The sequence below is a fragment of the Chelonia mydas genome, chromosome 7, assembly GCF_015237465.2.
Source record: "Chelonia mydas isolate rCheMyd1 chromosome 7, rCheMyd1.pri.v2, whole genome shotgun sequence".
In the NCBI taxonomy this organism is placed as follows: domain Eukaryota; kingdom Metazoa; phylum Chordata; order Testudines; family Cheloniidae; genus Chelonia; species Chelonia mydas.
The window spans coordinates 101,410,799-101,424,270 of record NC_057853.1 but is presented as its reverse complement, the minus strand read 5'-3'; the positions used below and the strand labels follow the sequence as shown (position 1 = coordinate 101,424,270).

General features: G+C 41.8%; 1 protein-coding gene across 1 annotated transcript in view; it reads right to left on the bottom strand.

Annotated features, from left to right (window-relative positions):
• Positions 1–13,472, bottom strand: part of ADAM12 (ADAM metallopeptidase domain 12) — a 341,603-nt gene that overhangs the window by 120,854 nt on the left and 207,277 nt on the right. Inside the window, exon 4 of the mRNA XM_007053046.4 lies at positions 2,101–2,179. Coding sequence (XP_007053108.2) covers positions 2,101–2,179 — 79 coding nt within the window. The remainder of the gene's footprint in view (positions 1–2,100; positions 2,180–13,472) is intronic.

Below are 13,472 nucleotides of genomic sequence, written 5' to 3'. Positions count from 1 at the left end.
CATTATCAAAGAGTGTATTATAGAAAAGGTTCTTATTCCTTCCCACTCCAGGCATGCAACTAGATATTTCATTAACTTTGAACTTGTCTATTCATTTCATAACTTCTTCAAGATCCACATGCTGCAAGAAGGTAAGGTTCCTTTGAGCTCAATATTGAAAACGGTAAACCTATCAGATCACATCCTGTGATTGGACTGCTGGAAAATTGGTTTCTAGCTCAGTAACTCAGCTGAGTTACAGAATTTTTCACCCACCAAAAAAAGACTTTTGCTGTTTTAAATTACTGAATGAAATAGATGATCCCCTCCAAAAACGAATAGTTATTACAGTTAGCTGATTTGTTGTATTTAAAGCTGTGCTCTGGCTTTATTGCAGACCATTAACTAATAAAGCAGTGGTTAACTTTGAGACTGACAGATTTGGGGGGGGGGGGGGGGGGGGGGGGCTATTTAGTTTTTAGTATAAATGTGAAGAGAATACAACACTAACATCTGCACCAAGCAAATGCTCAGACCTGCAAGTAGCACAGGGACCAAAACCTGATTTCATTTCCACAGCCAGGTAACTATAAATCAGTAACTTGATTTAGTTTAGAGTGCACCATTCAGGCACTTTAGGAATACTGAATGAAAAAAGATGTAAAATCAAATTATAGAACCTCAGAAAGACATTTCTTTTAAACAATATTGCAGTTGCTCTTGATCAAAAATGTGTTGTACTGGTCTCTTCAAACTATTTTTGGTAGCAAACTGCACCGTTAGTACTATTTATTTAGGGTCTTTCTGACATCATCACTGTACCAAAGTACATTGCCTACTTAAAACTTTTCTTTCAAATGTATTTGTAAAGAGGAAACTTTCTACAGTCAGCAGTACACATAGCTGAGATTAGTTTGCTTCAATAGTGAACCACAAAAAATTGTATATTCTTTCCTCATTTGAATATTAAGAATTTTAAAACCATTTTGAAATTTTTCATTTACTTGCCTTTTTGCTGTTTACTTATAGCACAGACTATACAGCCCTCCTTTTATAAAGTTAGCCCATGGGATAGCTATTGATGTTATACAATCTTCTGAAGGAAGTGATCAGCCATTTTCCATTGCACTAATTTGCAATAAGATATGACCACCACACGCATGTGTGCACACGTGCACACAGTCACACATGCATGCATGCACGTGTGCGCGCACACACAGAGAAAGAGGCTGATCACTTTCAAAATTGATTGCTTTAGTCTGGACATGACTGGCTTTTCATAAGGAAATTTTTCTTAGCATTAAAAAGACGTGAGTGAAAATACTTCCTTTACAGAATCATTACAGATAACATGGAGTGAGATGCTTCTACTGATTAAGTAAGTAAGTAAATAAATAAATGAAGAAATAGTCCATCTGAGCTGGATCTACTAAGCCAGATAAAAGATAAACTTCATAATTAAAATCAATTGCTGCACTGTTTTTAATTAAGGAATTAATATTTGCCATCAGAGGACAAAAATGTGAGTGCCTTAAAACAGTACTTTATTTATAAAAAGCATTTTTTAAAAGAGAAAAAAGGGCACTTTATGCTAATTTTAATGAAGAGCAAGTTAGCCAGATATATTTTTTGTAAATACCTTAGGGCCTGATTCAATAAAAACAAAAAATAAAAGATATATCTTGCTTTTGCACTGTGGAAACCCACGCAGACCTTGGAATGCCTTTATGTGACCTTTGGCATTGGCCTGCGGAAGCCAGCTTTTTAGGGCTTTCTTTTTAATTGAATCAGGCCTTCACTCCTCATTTGTGCAACAATGGCTGTTTGTGGCCTACTAGAAAACTCTAACGAGTGCATTTTCAAAGAGCTGTGTAAGGCTTTAACAGCAAAAATCTTATAGGCTTCAATGACAGTCATTGGTGAAACTCCCCACGCCTCACTTTGAAAATTTCCCCCTCAAAATTCTTGCTTAGGTACACAGGGACAAGCAGTTGCCAAAGACAACACTCTAAAAAGAATACCCAGCTAGCTATTTTATTTCACCCCCCCATCCTGGCAACTCTCCCGTGGTGGGTGTTTTAATGATGAAGCATCATCTATTCCCCAAGACACAAACCTTACCGTGTAATTGCGTGTGAGAATGACATCAGTGCCATCTTTCAAATAGTGCGTTTCTGTGAAGCCATCAGCTAAGAGGCCTCTGAAAAAACAAAACAAAACAAAATGACACATCTGTCATATTAAGATCAAATAATCATGACTTTTGTTCTTCCATGGTTCCATTTGAGATAGAATAAGAAGTTTAAAATTAACAAGCCTGGAAACAGAAAGCCTCATAACAGGTCACCGTGACTAGAGCATGAACTAGTGCAGAACTGTGCACGAGATTAGGAAAAAAATGTGACGGGTAATCACTCGAAACAGCAAAGAAACTTAGTAGGTTAGTAGGCTGGAACATAAAAAGTTCCTCGATTAATAATAAAAAGTTTTTGTTCTGATTGAAATTTACTACAAGCTGCCAGATGTCTTTTCTTCCAAATGAAGATTAAAAATAAGCACAGCTCAATACTGAACCCCTCATGTCATTTTTAGTATCTTTCCAATCAAACTGGAAATCTAGACATTTGGAATATTTTAAAAGTAATTCAGTCATGGTAAAGATGCTGAAAAAATGACACACATTGGAAAAAAGGTAATGTGTCCCACATTCTATCCCTCACTTTGCTGTCTAATGCACTGTGTACATCAGCCAATGGCTAGCCACTGCTGCCACATTTACATGCTCACAAAAATGTAAAACATTGGTTTTGAAAAATACCATGGATTTATTGGCCTGGTGTATTTGGGTAACAGAGAGGTGGGAGAAATGAGGTCACTGGAATATCATCAGTGGGATTTTCAAGAATGCTCAGCTCTAGTGTAATTCTGCTCCCTGAGAAGTCAATGGTACTCCCATTGGATTCAGCGGGAGCAGAGTCAGGCCAATGACGAGTTCTTCTGAAAATTTTACCCCACAACTTCAAGGAGCACAAACCTTAAAACTTCAAATATTTCAAGCAGGTAGGGGAAGAGGATTATATGTTTGTATCTCCTGGGCTCTGTCAGTGCCCATTTAATTTTTGTTACATTCCAGAACGTAACAACTGAAGCATCTTGTGATTATACAGCAACTGACCGTATTAAGCTTAGCATCACTGACCATTGCTATTGTAGTGCCAGGGCAATATCATCTGTCTTTGAAATTCAGAGATACCTACTTTCTAACACCATTCAGCTCCTGCCATCAGAGATTCCCTAAGGATAAGGTTTTATCTTTAAGATTAAAAATTGTAATTATAAGTAATAAACACATCCCAACATTGTCATTATTTTTTCATGGTGCAAGCAGCCCTGTTCTATGGAAGGGGTATATTTTATGCCATAATAAGGTGACTTACTCATCAAGGCATCACTGTGCCTTCTAGCCAAAGTATTAGAGGGCTCTCCTCCTGCGATGGTAGGATAATTGATTATTTTAGGCAAAAGCAACATGATCTCCCAGCACTAAGGTTAGTTTACATGAGAGTAAAATAAACAAACTTGTTCGATTGATAGAAAGGGTTTGAGAGAATCCAGGAGGAGATGAAAGAATTCCTCCTAATAAACTGGATTACCACACACAGCAGTCAATAACTTGCAAGGATACATCAAAAGGAGAACATGTTCACAATGGGATTCTTTTTTCCCCACAGCAACTTATCAGAAGTACCTAAGCAACGTAAGGGTACAAGCCTCATTTATTTTTATTGAATCTTGAGCTTTTAAGTCATTTTGACACTTTTGAAAAATCTACCGTTACTGAATATGATGTCTGTGAGGTGGGCCTCCATTTGTTAGAGACTCAGACAACACCTTAATAATTTATCCAAGTAAACAAAGGGGAACAAGAAATTCACTGCTATGGAAATAAGTTTCTAATGTAAAATAACAGCTATTTGGGCAGTTCACTTTTCAAGAAAAAAGTATATGAAATGCAGTTTGGGTTGAGGAGAGAGAGATTGGCTCCACTAGACTGGCAGTTGCATTAGACTAGTTTTCAATAAATGAGAGGGATGCTTCGCAGAATTAACCTTTTTGTCCCCAGAATATTAAAAAAAAAAATCAGAAGGTTCTACTATGGGTACCCATAAAACTGTTTCTTGAAGAAAGAGTTGTTATTAATAAAAGACTTTCCACTTCTGACTCAAGTTCTCAGGAAGATTTATAATCATGGCACTTAAAGGTTCCTGGACAAAGGAATGTCAGCAAGGAAATGTAAGTGGTCTAAGGTGTTTTGGAAAAGAATTTCCAAACCTTGTAAGTGTTCAATGCTAACTGTACCTTCTTTTAAACCACACCAAGAACAAAGGTCTTGGCACAGATTTTTGGAGTTCATAACTGCAGTTTTGTATATAAAGTTGCTCCTTGCGAAAAGCCCAGGGAATAGGGAAGCTTTACTTTTGAGTGCAGTCTCTGCTCAGGGACTTTATTCCTTCCAGTCAAGGTATTGACTGTTTTTCAATTTTTCATCTAGAAAGCATTTCTAACAAGGTCAGAAGGAAGAATATATATTTACATTGGCTCTCAACATAGGTGAAAAAATACCATCTGTGAGTGTTTGAGGTTTTGACAAACATTTTAGTGAAATATAAAAGCTCCAGACAGATGATGATATCAAAACTAAATGTCAATATCATCTGCGCACCTGCAATAGACCAGAGAATTCAGATTACAGAATATATCTTTGGCATAGAGTTTTGAAATGTTCTGCTTTCTTCCAAAAATGTGTTTTTCGTTTGGGAAGTTCATTTGTCCAAACTGGTCCATCTCTTTATATTGCAAAGTATGGACTGAATTGTTCTTGAAATTAATACATATTTTCCAAAATTGGTGATGTTTGCATCTTCGTTAACGCACCTTTTTTTCAGCTTGTACACATGTTAACATCTCTGGTAGACTAATATTTTTATTATTAATTATTATTAATTATTATTATTATTATGATTAGTGTTATGGTAGTGCCTAAATGCCCAATCAAGATCAGGGACCCATTGCACTAGAAGGGTGCACTGTACAAACACTTTTTAAAAAATGAAGTCCCTGTTCCAAAAACCTTACAACCTAGATGAGAGTAGAAAATGACAAGTGGAGGAATCAAGCAAATGAGGAGAAAAGGAGGATGAAGTAACACTAAAGAAAGCAGGTCTTTGCACCACAAGCTTTAATCGTGGATCTCATCCCAAATTTCAGCATGTGTGGGGTACTTTTCTTTGTATAGTCATATTTTATGTTAAAATCCAGCAACATTTTTCAGTGGTTCACTGGGTTGCACAAGAGGCAATCTGGGTAGTAGCAAAGCAGCAGATATTATCACCACACCAAGGGTATGTCTACACTGCAATTAGACTCCTGCAGCTGGTCAGTGCCAGCTGACTCAGGCTCATGGGGCTCGGGCGAAGGGGCTGTTTAACTGTGGTATTCTTAATGTTCTTAAGACCTCCCACCTTGCAGGATCCTAGAGCCTGAGCTCCAGCCTGAGCCCAAATGTTTACCCTGCAATTAAACAGCCCCTTAGCCCATGCCCCAGAAGCCTGAGTCAACTGACATGGGCCAGCCGCAGGTTTTTTATTGCAGTGTAGACATACCCCAGGCATTTACAGTCTCTGGAATGGCTGCTAATTTAAGGGAAAGTATAGTTAAGGTTGCCAACTTTCTAATTGCACAAACCCGAACACCCTTACCCCGTCCCTGCCCCACCCCTTTCCCAAGGCCTCGCCCCGCACTCATTCCATCCCCCCTCCCTCTGTTGCTCGCTCTCCCCCACCCTCACTCACTTGCTCATTTTCACCAGGCTGGGGCAGGGAGTTGGGTGCAGGAGAGGGTGAGGGCTCCGGCTGAGGGTGCAGGCTCCGGGGTGGGGCCAGAAACGAGGGATTTAGGGTGCGGGAAGGGGCAGAGGGTTGGGGTGTGGGCTCTGGGGAGGGGGGGCGAATGAGGGGTTTGGGGTGCAGGAGGGAACTCTGGGCTGGGGGTGTGGAGACAAGGGATTCAGAGTATGGGAGGGGGCTCTGGGCTGAGGCAGGGGGTTAGGGTGTGGAGGGGGTACAGACTCTGGGCTGGGGGTACGGGTTCTGGGGTGGGACCAGAAATGAGGAGTTCAGGGTGCAGAAGGGGATTCAGGGCTGGGGCAGGAGTGTGGTAAGGGATGCAGGATCCAGGCAAAGCTTACCTCGGGGGGCTCCCAGGAAGCAGCAACATGTCCCTCTGTCTCCTAGGCGGAGGCGTGCCCAGGCAGCTCTGCACAGTAAACATTACCTCTGTCCACAGGAACCGCCCCTGCAGCTCCCATTGGCTGTGGTTCCTGGCCAATGGGAGCTGTGGAACCGGTGCATGGGGCGGGGGCAAAGCGCAGAGCCCCCCTGGTCGTCCCTCCGCCTAGGAGCCCGAGGGACGTTGCTGCTTCCAGGAGATACACAGAGCCAGGTAGGGAGCCTGCCAGCCCTGCCAAACGGACTTTTAACGGCCCGGTCAGCAGTGCTGCCGGGGAAGCTGCCAGGGTCCCTTTTCGACCGGACATTCCAGTCGAAAACCAGACACCTGGCAACCCTAAGTATCTAGAGTCCCTTACTGCCAATGTTTCTGAAAGCATCATCATAAAGAGCAGCTGTTTTATTAATTAGTGTTATCATTTATATAGCAACACTGGTCAGCATTGTGTTGTACAGACATGTAAGGACAAAGAATAAAATCCTGTTCCCATTGAAATTTATGAGAGTTTTGCCACTGACTGCAATGGGGCCAGGATTTCACCCAAGATGCCTGCACCAGAGGGTTTACTATTTAAACAGACAAAATACTGACATTGGACAGGGTAAGAGATGTAACACAGAGGCAAAGTGACTGAACAGTACTCTTGGCATGTGCCCTGTTATTCCCAAGGGTTTCACAATAACGTAGTGATCTAATGAGATGAGAGATGGATCCAGGGGAGGTGACTCAGTGCTGGAGTGCTAGACTGAAGAAGGGAATTTTAAGGAAGAGACTGGAGAGGAAAGCTCATTTCCTTGGGTACTGGAGGAGGGAGACTGTTGATGTTGATATCATCATTACGAAGATCAAAAACTGAGAATAATAACAATGGGAATGATGACTAGGGTGAACTCCCGAGAGAGGGCTCAGGAAAGGCTATATGGGTTTTAATGCCAGAAAGGACCATTATGATCACATGGGGAAAATCCACACCTTTGAGCAACGTAGTTTTACTGACCTAACCCTTGCTGTAGACAATGCTACATCAATGGGAGTGATTCTCCCTTTGACATAGCTACTGCCTCTTGTGGAGGTGGTGTATCTATGCCGATGGGAGAAGTTCTCCCATTGGCATAGGTAGCATCTTTACTAAGTGCTACAGTGGCACTGTAAGTATAGATAAGCCCTTAGTCTGACCTCTTACATAACACAGGCCATGGACTTCCTTGAATTAATTCCTGCTTCGAATCCAGTAGCTGTGGTTGATGTAGAGTATTTCTTCTAGAAAAAATATCCCATCTTGATTTAATAATTTCCAGTGACGGAAAATCCACCACAACCCTTCACATGTTGTTCCAATGGTTAACTACCTTCAGTGTCAAAAAAGTGTCTTTTATTTCTAGACTGAATTTGTCTAGCTTCAACTTCCAGCCACTGGATCTTATTCACTGACATCATTGGTTTCATTTCTCTTGTGTCTTTCCTGGAAAGTTCCAGCTCCTGAATTAAGAAAGTTTACCAAGCAAAACAAACTCCCAAAGGTGCTACTATCAATCCCTGGCAGGCTTCTTTCTTCAAAGCCTTTTGGGTCAGTAGCCTGATACTAGTCTGTTGAAAAAGTCGATTGAACTGTAAGGCTGAATAGTCTAAGAGTGGTAAAGGGTCAGCAAAAATCCTGTGGCAACAGAAGTCCACCAGCAGACTTTCCCAAAGGAAGATAATCAGGTGAAATGATCTGCTCCTAATGCAGCAGCTGAAGATCTGCACATTTCCTGTACAGATTATGGGCCTGCTCAGGACGATTCTACTTTTAAAAGTGTGAGAGGGTGCAGCGGGGTGGTCACCCCGCTTCAGCCCTGAAGGAGTTAAAAGCAGCCCTGGAGAGAGCTGTAGCTGGGGAAAAAGGGTTAAAAGCAGCCAAGCTAGGCTGATTGGGGAAGCAGCCACAGCTGTGGCCAGCTTAATTAGGGCCCAGCTAGCCCTTATAAGAGGGCTGGGGGCCAGGAGCTGGGGAAGTCTCACTCTAGCCTGGGAGCAAGGTACCTGAAGTGGAGCAGTGCTGGGGAAGGGAAAAGGGAGCTGGGGAGCTCCAGCCTGGTAAACCTGCAGACCTTGGTAAAGGCCCAGAAAGGTACTGGGACTGCAGAGGGGCAGCCTGGGAATAGGCAGAGGCAGCTGGTCCTAACCCCTTGCCTGTGATGAGTGGCAATTACAGACTGCAGTCTGCTCCAGTGAGTGGGGGCTAGATGACAGGCAGTAGCCACTGAGGCAATGTGGGTTTAGAGGGGTGGGGGTTCCCCAGGGAGGGGAGACCCGGAGTGTGGGGGTACTGCTGGGGCAGAACCCCAGGGTAAAGGGCACCATGGTCTGGGAGGGACAGTGGGCCAGGAGCAGGTGAGACGCTGGTCTTCAGAGGGTGCGCCGAAGGCTAGAGAGCTTATTCCTGAGACAACCAGCAGGAGGTGCTGCACCAGTGAGTCGTTGCCTCACTACAGAGGGTTTCAGTAATAATACTAGTCATTAAAAAAGCTTTTTGAGTAGCTCTGAGCCTAGTTACTAAAGCTGGAATTGAAATTTCCCTGCTTAAGACCTCTCCTTTTGCTCTTTTGCCATATACTGTGGCACATGAATATTAATTTGATAGTAAGACAGACAGATTTTCCTTATGATGTAAAGATGGCGACTGTATAATGCATGCCCTGTTGTTAAAATTGGGCCTACAAATTTACCTTAATTGCAAGCTCAACTATAAAAAGTGAGTGTAAGTTCATAAAATGGTACAATAACATATAACAAATGTTAATGGAAAAATGTACAAAAGGGAGACAACAAATTAAATTAGTCCAAAATAAAAGGCCCAGTGATATAATTCAAGGACTTTGTTAAGATCATGCCTAGTAAACACACAGTATGAGAAGCAAAATTAAAATTAATGAACCAAAATTAGTGTCAGAAATTAGGTCTATTGGTGAGAAAACAACCGGATGGGCTACTCCACCCATCACTCCCTTTTAGGGTCCTTAAAGAGACATATGGAGAAAAATTGTTTATCAAAGCGAGCTTCCCTATCCTACCACCCACCCCCACTGTCTCCTGGGAACATGGGTCTTTGTCATCCTGAACCTGAGAGATGTTCTGACCAGACTGGGCCAGAAGGAGGGAGCAAGAGGACATTTGCCAACTGTACTGGTTCCTGCTAATACCTGAATACCACCTAGGATGTAAAACTTACCTCTCTCTCTCACGCGCGCACACACACACACACACGAGCGGCCTTGTTCTGCTCCATCTTATTTCTGCTGTTTCCTATCCCTTTCCTTTTTCTACCTCTTTAATAAGAGTCTAGCTTAGCCAGCCAAGACTGCATGTTTTGCAACACTGCTGTGAGCCTGTGTCCAGAAAGGGACAAATAAAGCAATGCCCTAAACAGCCCAATGCTGGTATGAGTTTGCCTGATAAGACCATGTGCTGTGTTTTTTAGCAATCAGGTTGCAAGTGAAAGTCAAACACCAGAAACAGATGCTGCATTTTCTATCTTTGCTGTTATTTTCTCTCCCCCTTTTTGTGTTCATTTTGTTTTATGCAGTGTTGTAGCTGTGTCGGTTTCAGGATATCTCGGAGCTTCTCTCTTACCAACAGAAATTGGTCCAATAAAAGATATTTCCTCACCCACCTTGTGTCTCTTCATTTTGTTTTGTCTTCTAGGAAACGGGATCAGACTTTAGCAGCAGCAGCAACAATGACAGCTCCTGTCCATCTCTACTTCTGCTCTTTTCCCACAAACAGTGATTTTCAACTGTGGTCCGCAGACCCTTGGGAGTCTGCAAACTATGTCTAAGGGGTCCACGAAAGGTTGTCGGTAACCATAAAACAATGGTTTTCAACCTGTGGTCCGTGTACCCTCTGGGGTTCTGCAAATTATGCCTAAGATTTCCAAAGGAGTCCGTGCCTCCATTTTAGGAGTCCGCAAATGAAAAAAGGTTGAAAACCACTGCCACAAAAGGATAGTTATTACCATCTTTAATGCCACCTAAAAGACTGTCAACCAAGGTATTTTTTTCCTTCTAAAAACTCTCTTCAGCTAAAGGGATGTTGTTAAAATGAAAGCCTTATTTAATATTTTACATTTCAAATGCTTTAACTGTTCTTCTGTATTTTTAATAAAAGGTTAAAATGATTTTTAGTCGTGTTTGCACCATGGTACTAAGCAAGCTAAGGTCTCGCTACACCAAACCTTGTTTAATTTTGGACAGGGCCTGGGTTACGTTAACACCTTTGGACCATATATTCCATCTAACTTAATACAACAGCCCATAGGGTAGCCAATATTTTTTGGCAGGCATAGCTGTTAACCCCTCTTTCAAAACATCTAATGCCTTAAAAGCTGTCTGGTAGAATAAGCATTTAGCATGAGTATCAAGAGACTAAGTCATGTAAGGGCATTTCTTGAAAGCTTATAAAAAAAGTATAACAAGCACTCAAGTTCAGCAATCAGGAAAGGTGTGCTTGAACTTTCCATTATGGCACTAATATTAAACAACAAATCTAACATATATATCCCTTAGGTAATTTAATTGCTTCCCTCAGAAAGAGATGTAATTCACTAAATTGATTTACATCTCCCTTTTCTGACTCATAGCAAAGGAGATTAATACAGGAAAGTAAATCAATTTAGATGGCAAGCTACTTAACCTAATTGGATCAATGTAATTCAGAAAGAACATGGATCAAAATAACATTAATACATCATAGTGCAGGAGCTCTGGTTTAGTTCATGCCTACATCTGAAGTTCCAAACACCATCAATCCACAATGTTCAACAGTGCCAAATGATGATCAATTTTTTGCACTGCACGAAGAAGTGGAAACAAGGGAAATAGTATCAGGAACCGCATTACTTGCTGGACATATGAGAAAGAAAGAAAACTAATGGAACACCAGAGCTTCCTGATTAATTCTTTGTAGATGAGAAACATGCTCCTCCTGAGTTAAATTGCTTAGTCAATGACAGTGTCATGAAACAGCTCTTCCTTTTCTGTCTCTATGAACAAACAAGTGGAAGCTTCTCAGGGCAGGGCAGGACAAGCTTTGCCTGCCCTGAGCTAAGTCAAATATAGTGCAGTTGTAAATTAGTTCTAAACTTACCTATCAGATTTGCCTACAAACTTTCAGGTGTTAGCTACCTCCATTGGTCTAAGGCGCAGAGTACATAATGGAATAATTTAACAAAAAAGTTAATGACCCAGAAACTTGAGCTGTTGATTTTTCAAAAATGCTAATCTTGCATTCAAATACACAAACAGGATCTTTTTTCAATCCACTCACTAACAGGTCTGATAGCACAACACAACTTAGCCTCTTATCTCCAAAACAAGAAAACCACACTGTGTTTCCCCCCAGCAAAAATATATTATTTCCAAAGGTCATAAGGATCCTTCCATAAGTTTGGGAATGTCAAAGAGATATAGAATCAGAGAAGCCAGAGATGGAACAGATCTACTAGATCAAACAGACAAATCTCTCTGCAAACGCAAGATGTTGTACAGCAACTAATTTTTGCCTCACCTAGTTTCAAATGTCACAAGCGATACAGCCTCCACTGCTTTGCAGAGGTGACTGTCATGATTTGTTTCCTGATATTCAGCATAGATTTTCCATGTTTTAATTTCTCCTTGTTATACCCCTTTTACTAGCTTAAATAATTCCTCTCCTTTTTGGTGCATACATCCTTCAAATGGGTGTAGACCGTTACCATGTCCTCTCTGAACCATTACTTAACCAAGTAATACTCCCATGAGGATATGGAAGTGCCAAGAATCATGCACATTTCACACTCCTGCTACTTGGGCAATGACTGGCAACAGCAGGGGCAGACAATGGAATAATTCTTGGGGAGGAAGGAACTGGCGGCAGGGACAGAGCAGCAGTGATCTCTTTCTATATCCTTTCGAAGCAAAGAGGGGAAGAGTAAGAGACCCTCCCTCTCCCAGCAGCCACTAGCCCATGGAGTAGAGCAAGCAGGCTGATTTTTTTTGTTGAACAAAACATGGCTTTTGCCTAAAATTAAACTTTAATTTTGGTTCACCTGTCCCTCCCTTTGCAGAGGGGAGCGGGGTGTTGAGCAAAAATTTGGGGGCCCATAAAAATGTTCAGGTTTTCCAAACCAGAAAATGTGGACAAAAGTTTTTTGAAAAACATTCTTTGTTTGAATTTTGTATCAAATACATACTTATAAAGAAACAGTCTTGAAAATTCCTGTGGAAAATTAGCAATTTCCAACCAGCCTTATCCTGGAGGGGTAAGCAGAGACAGAAAGTTCATTCTTGCTCCAGCAGCTGAGGTGGGAGGGGAGAGTTTTAAACAAATAAAAAGACCCACTAGTCAGATACGAAAGGTGGAAATCCCAAGCAATTTCCAGGGAGAGCAGCCTGATAGAAAGACTAGCCACCATCCTCCTTCCCAGCAGCTTGGGTAGCAGTGGAGATGGGCATCACTTTTGGACCTTGCTGGTGGGCCTCTTCATATCTACCTGTGGCTAGTCCTCTAGATAACTGGTCTCTAGTAGATTTTCCAAGCCATCCCTGGTACATTTCTTTACTCTACTTTTGTTCTGTCTCTTTACACCTTTTTTTCCTGACAGTCTTTTAGGCAGTTCTCTGTCAGTGTTCATATCCAAGCCAATCTGTATTAATTTTGAGAATAAGATCTCATAAAACACTGTATCAAATGCTTTACTAAAATGCAAATATATTACAATACAGCTTTGACTCCGTCATCCACTATTTGTACTTAATGCTCCACTTCATGGGCCATAGGTTGCTCTTGTTCCATGCTCCAAAAATGTATATGTAGCAAAAAGTGTTGAGGATGATGGCACCGATGGATCATGTTCCGGTACCAGTGAAGCTCAATGTTTATGGATTTTCTTGTCAAGCCTCTGGGACTTAAGACATACGAAGTCCTCTTGGGACGAGGTGCTGGGCTTGCTCCAAGTCACATCTGATTTCTTCTAAGTGAGTTTTGAGGAAGACTTAGACTCATGCATATGAGAGTGTTTCCTGGGTTCCTCAGACGATCTTGTCAGAGGGCCTCTGGGGGTAGATTCTCTAGCACCAGTGTCAGACTTAGCAGAAGGAGGCTGACACATCGCTGAATCAGGCCGATTTACCGGGGGGTGACTCACAAGCAGTATCCTCGGAGGTGGGCTCAGAGCTCACGATCTTGCA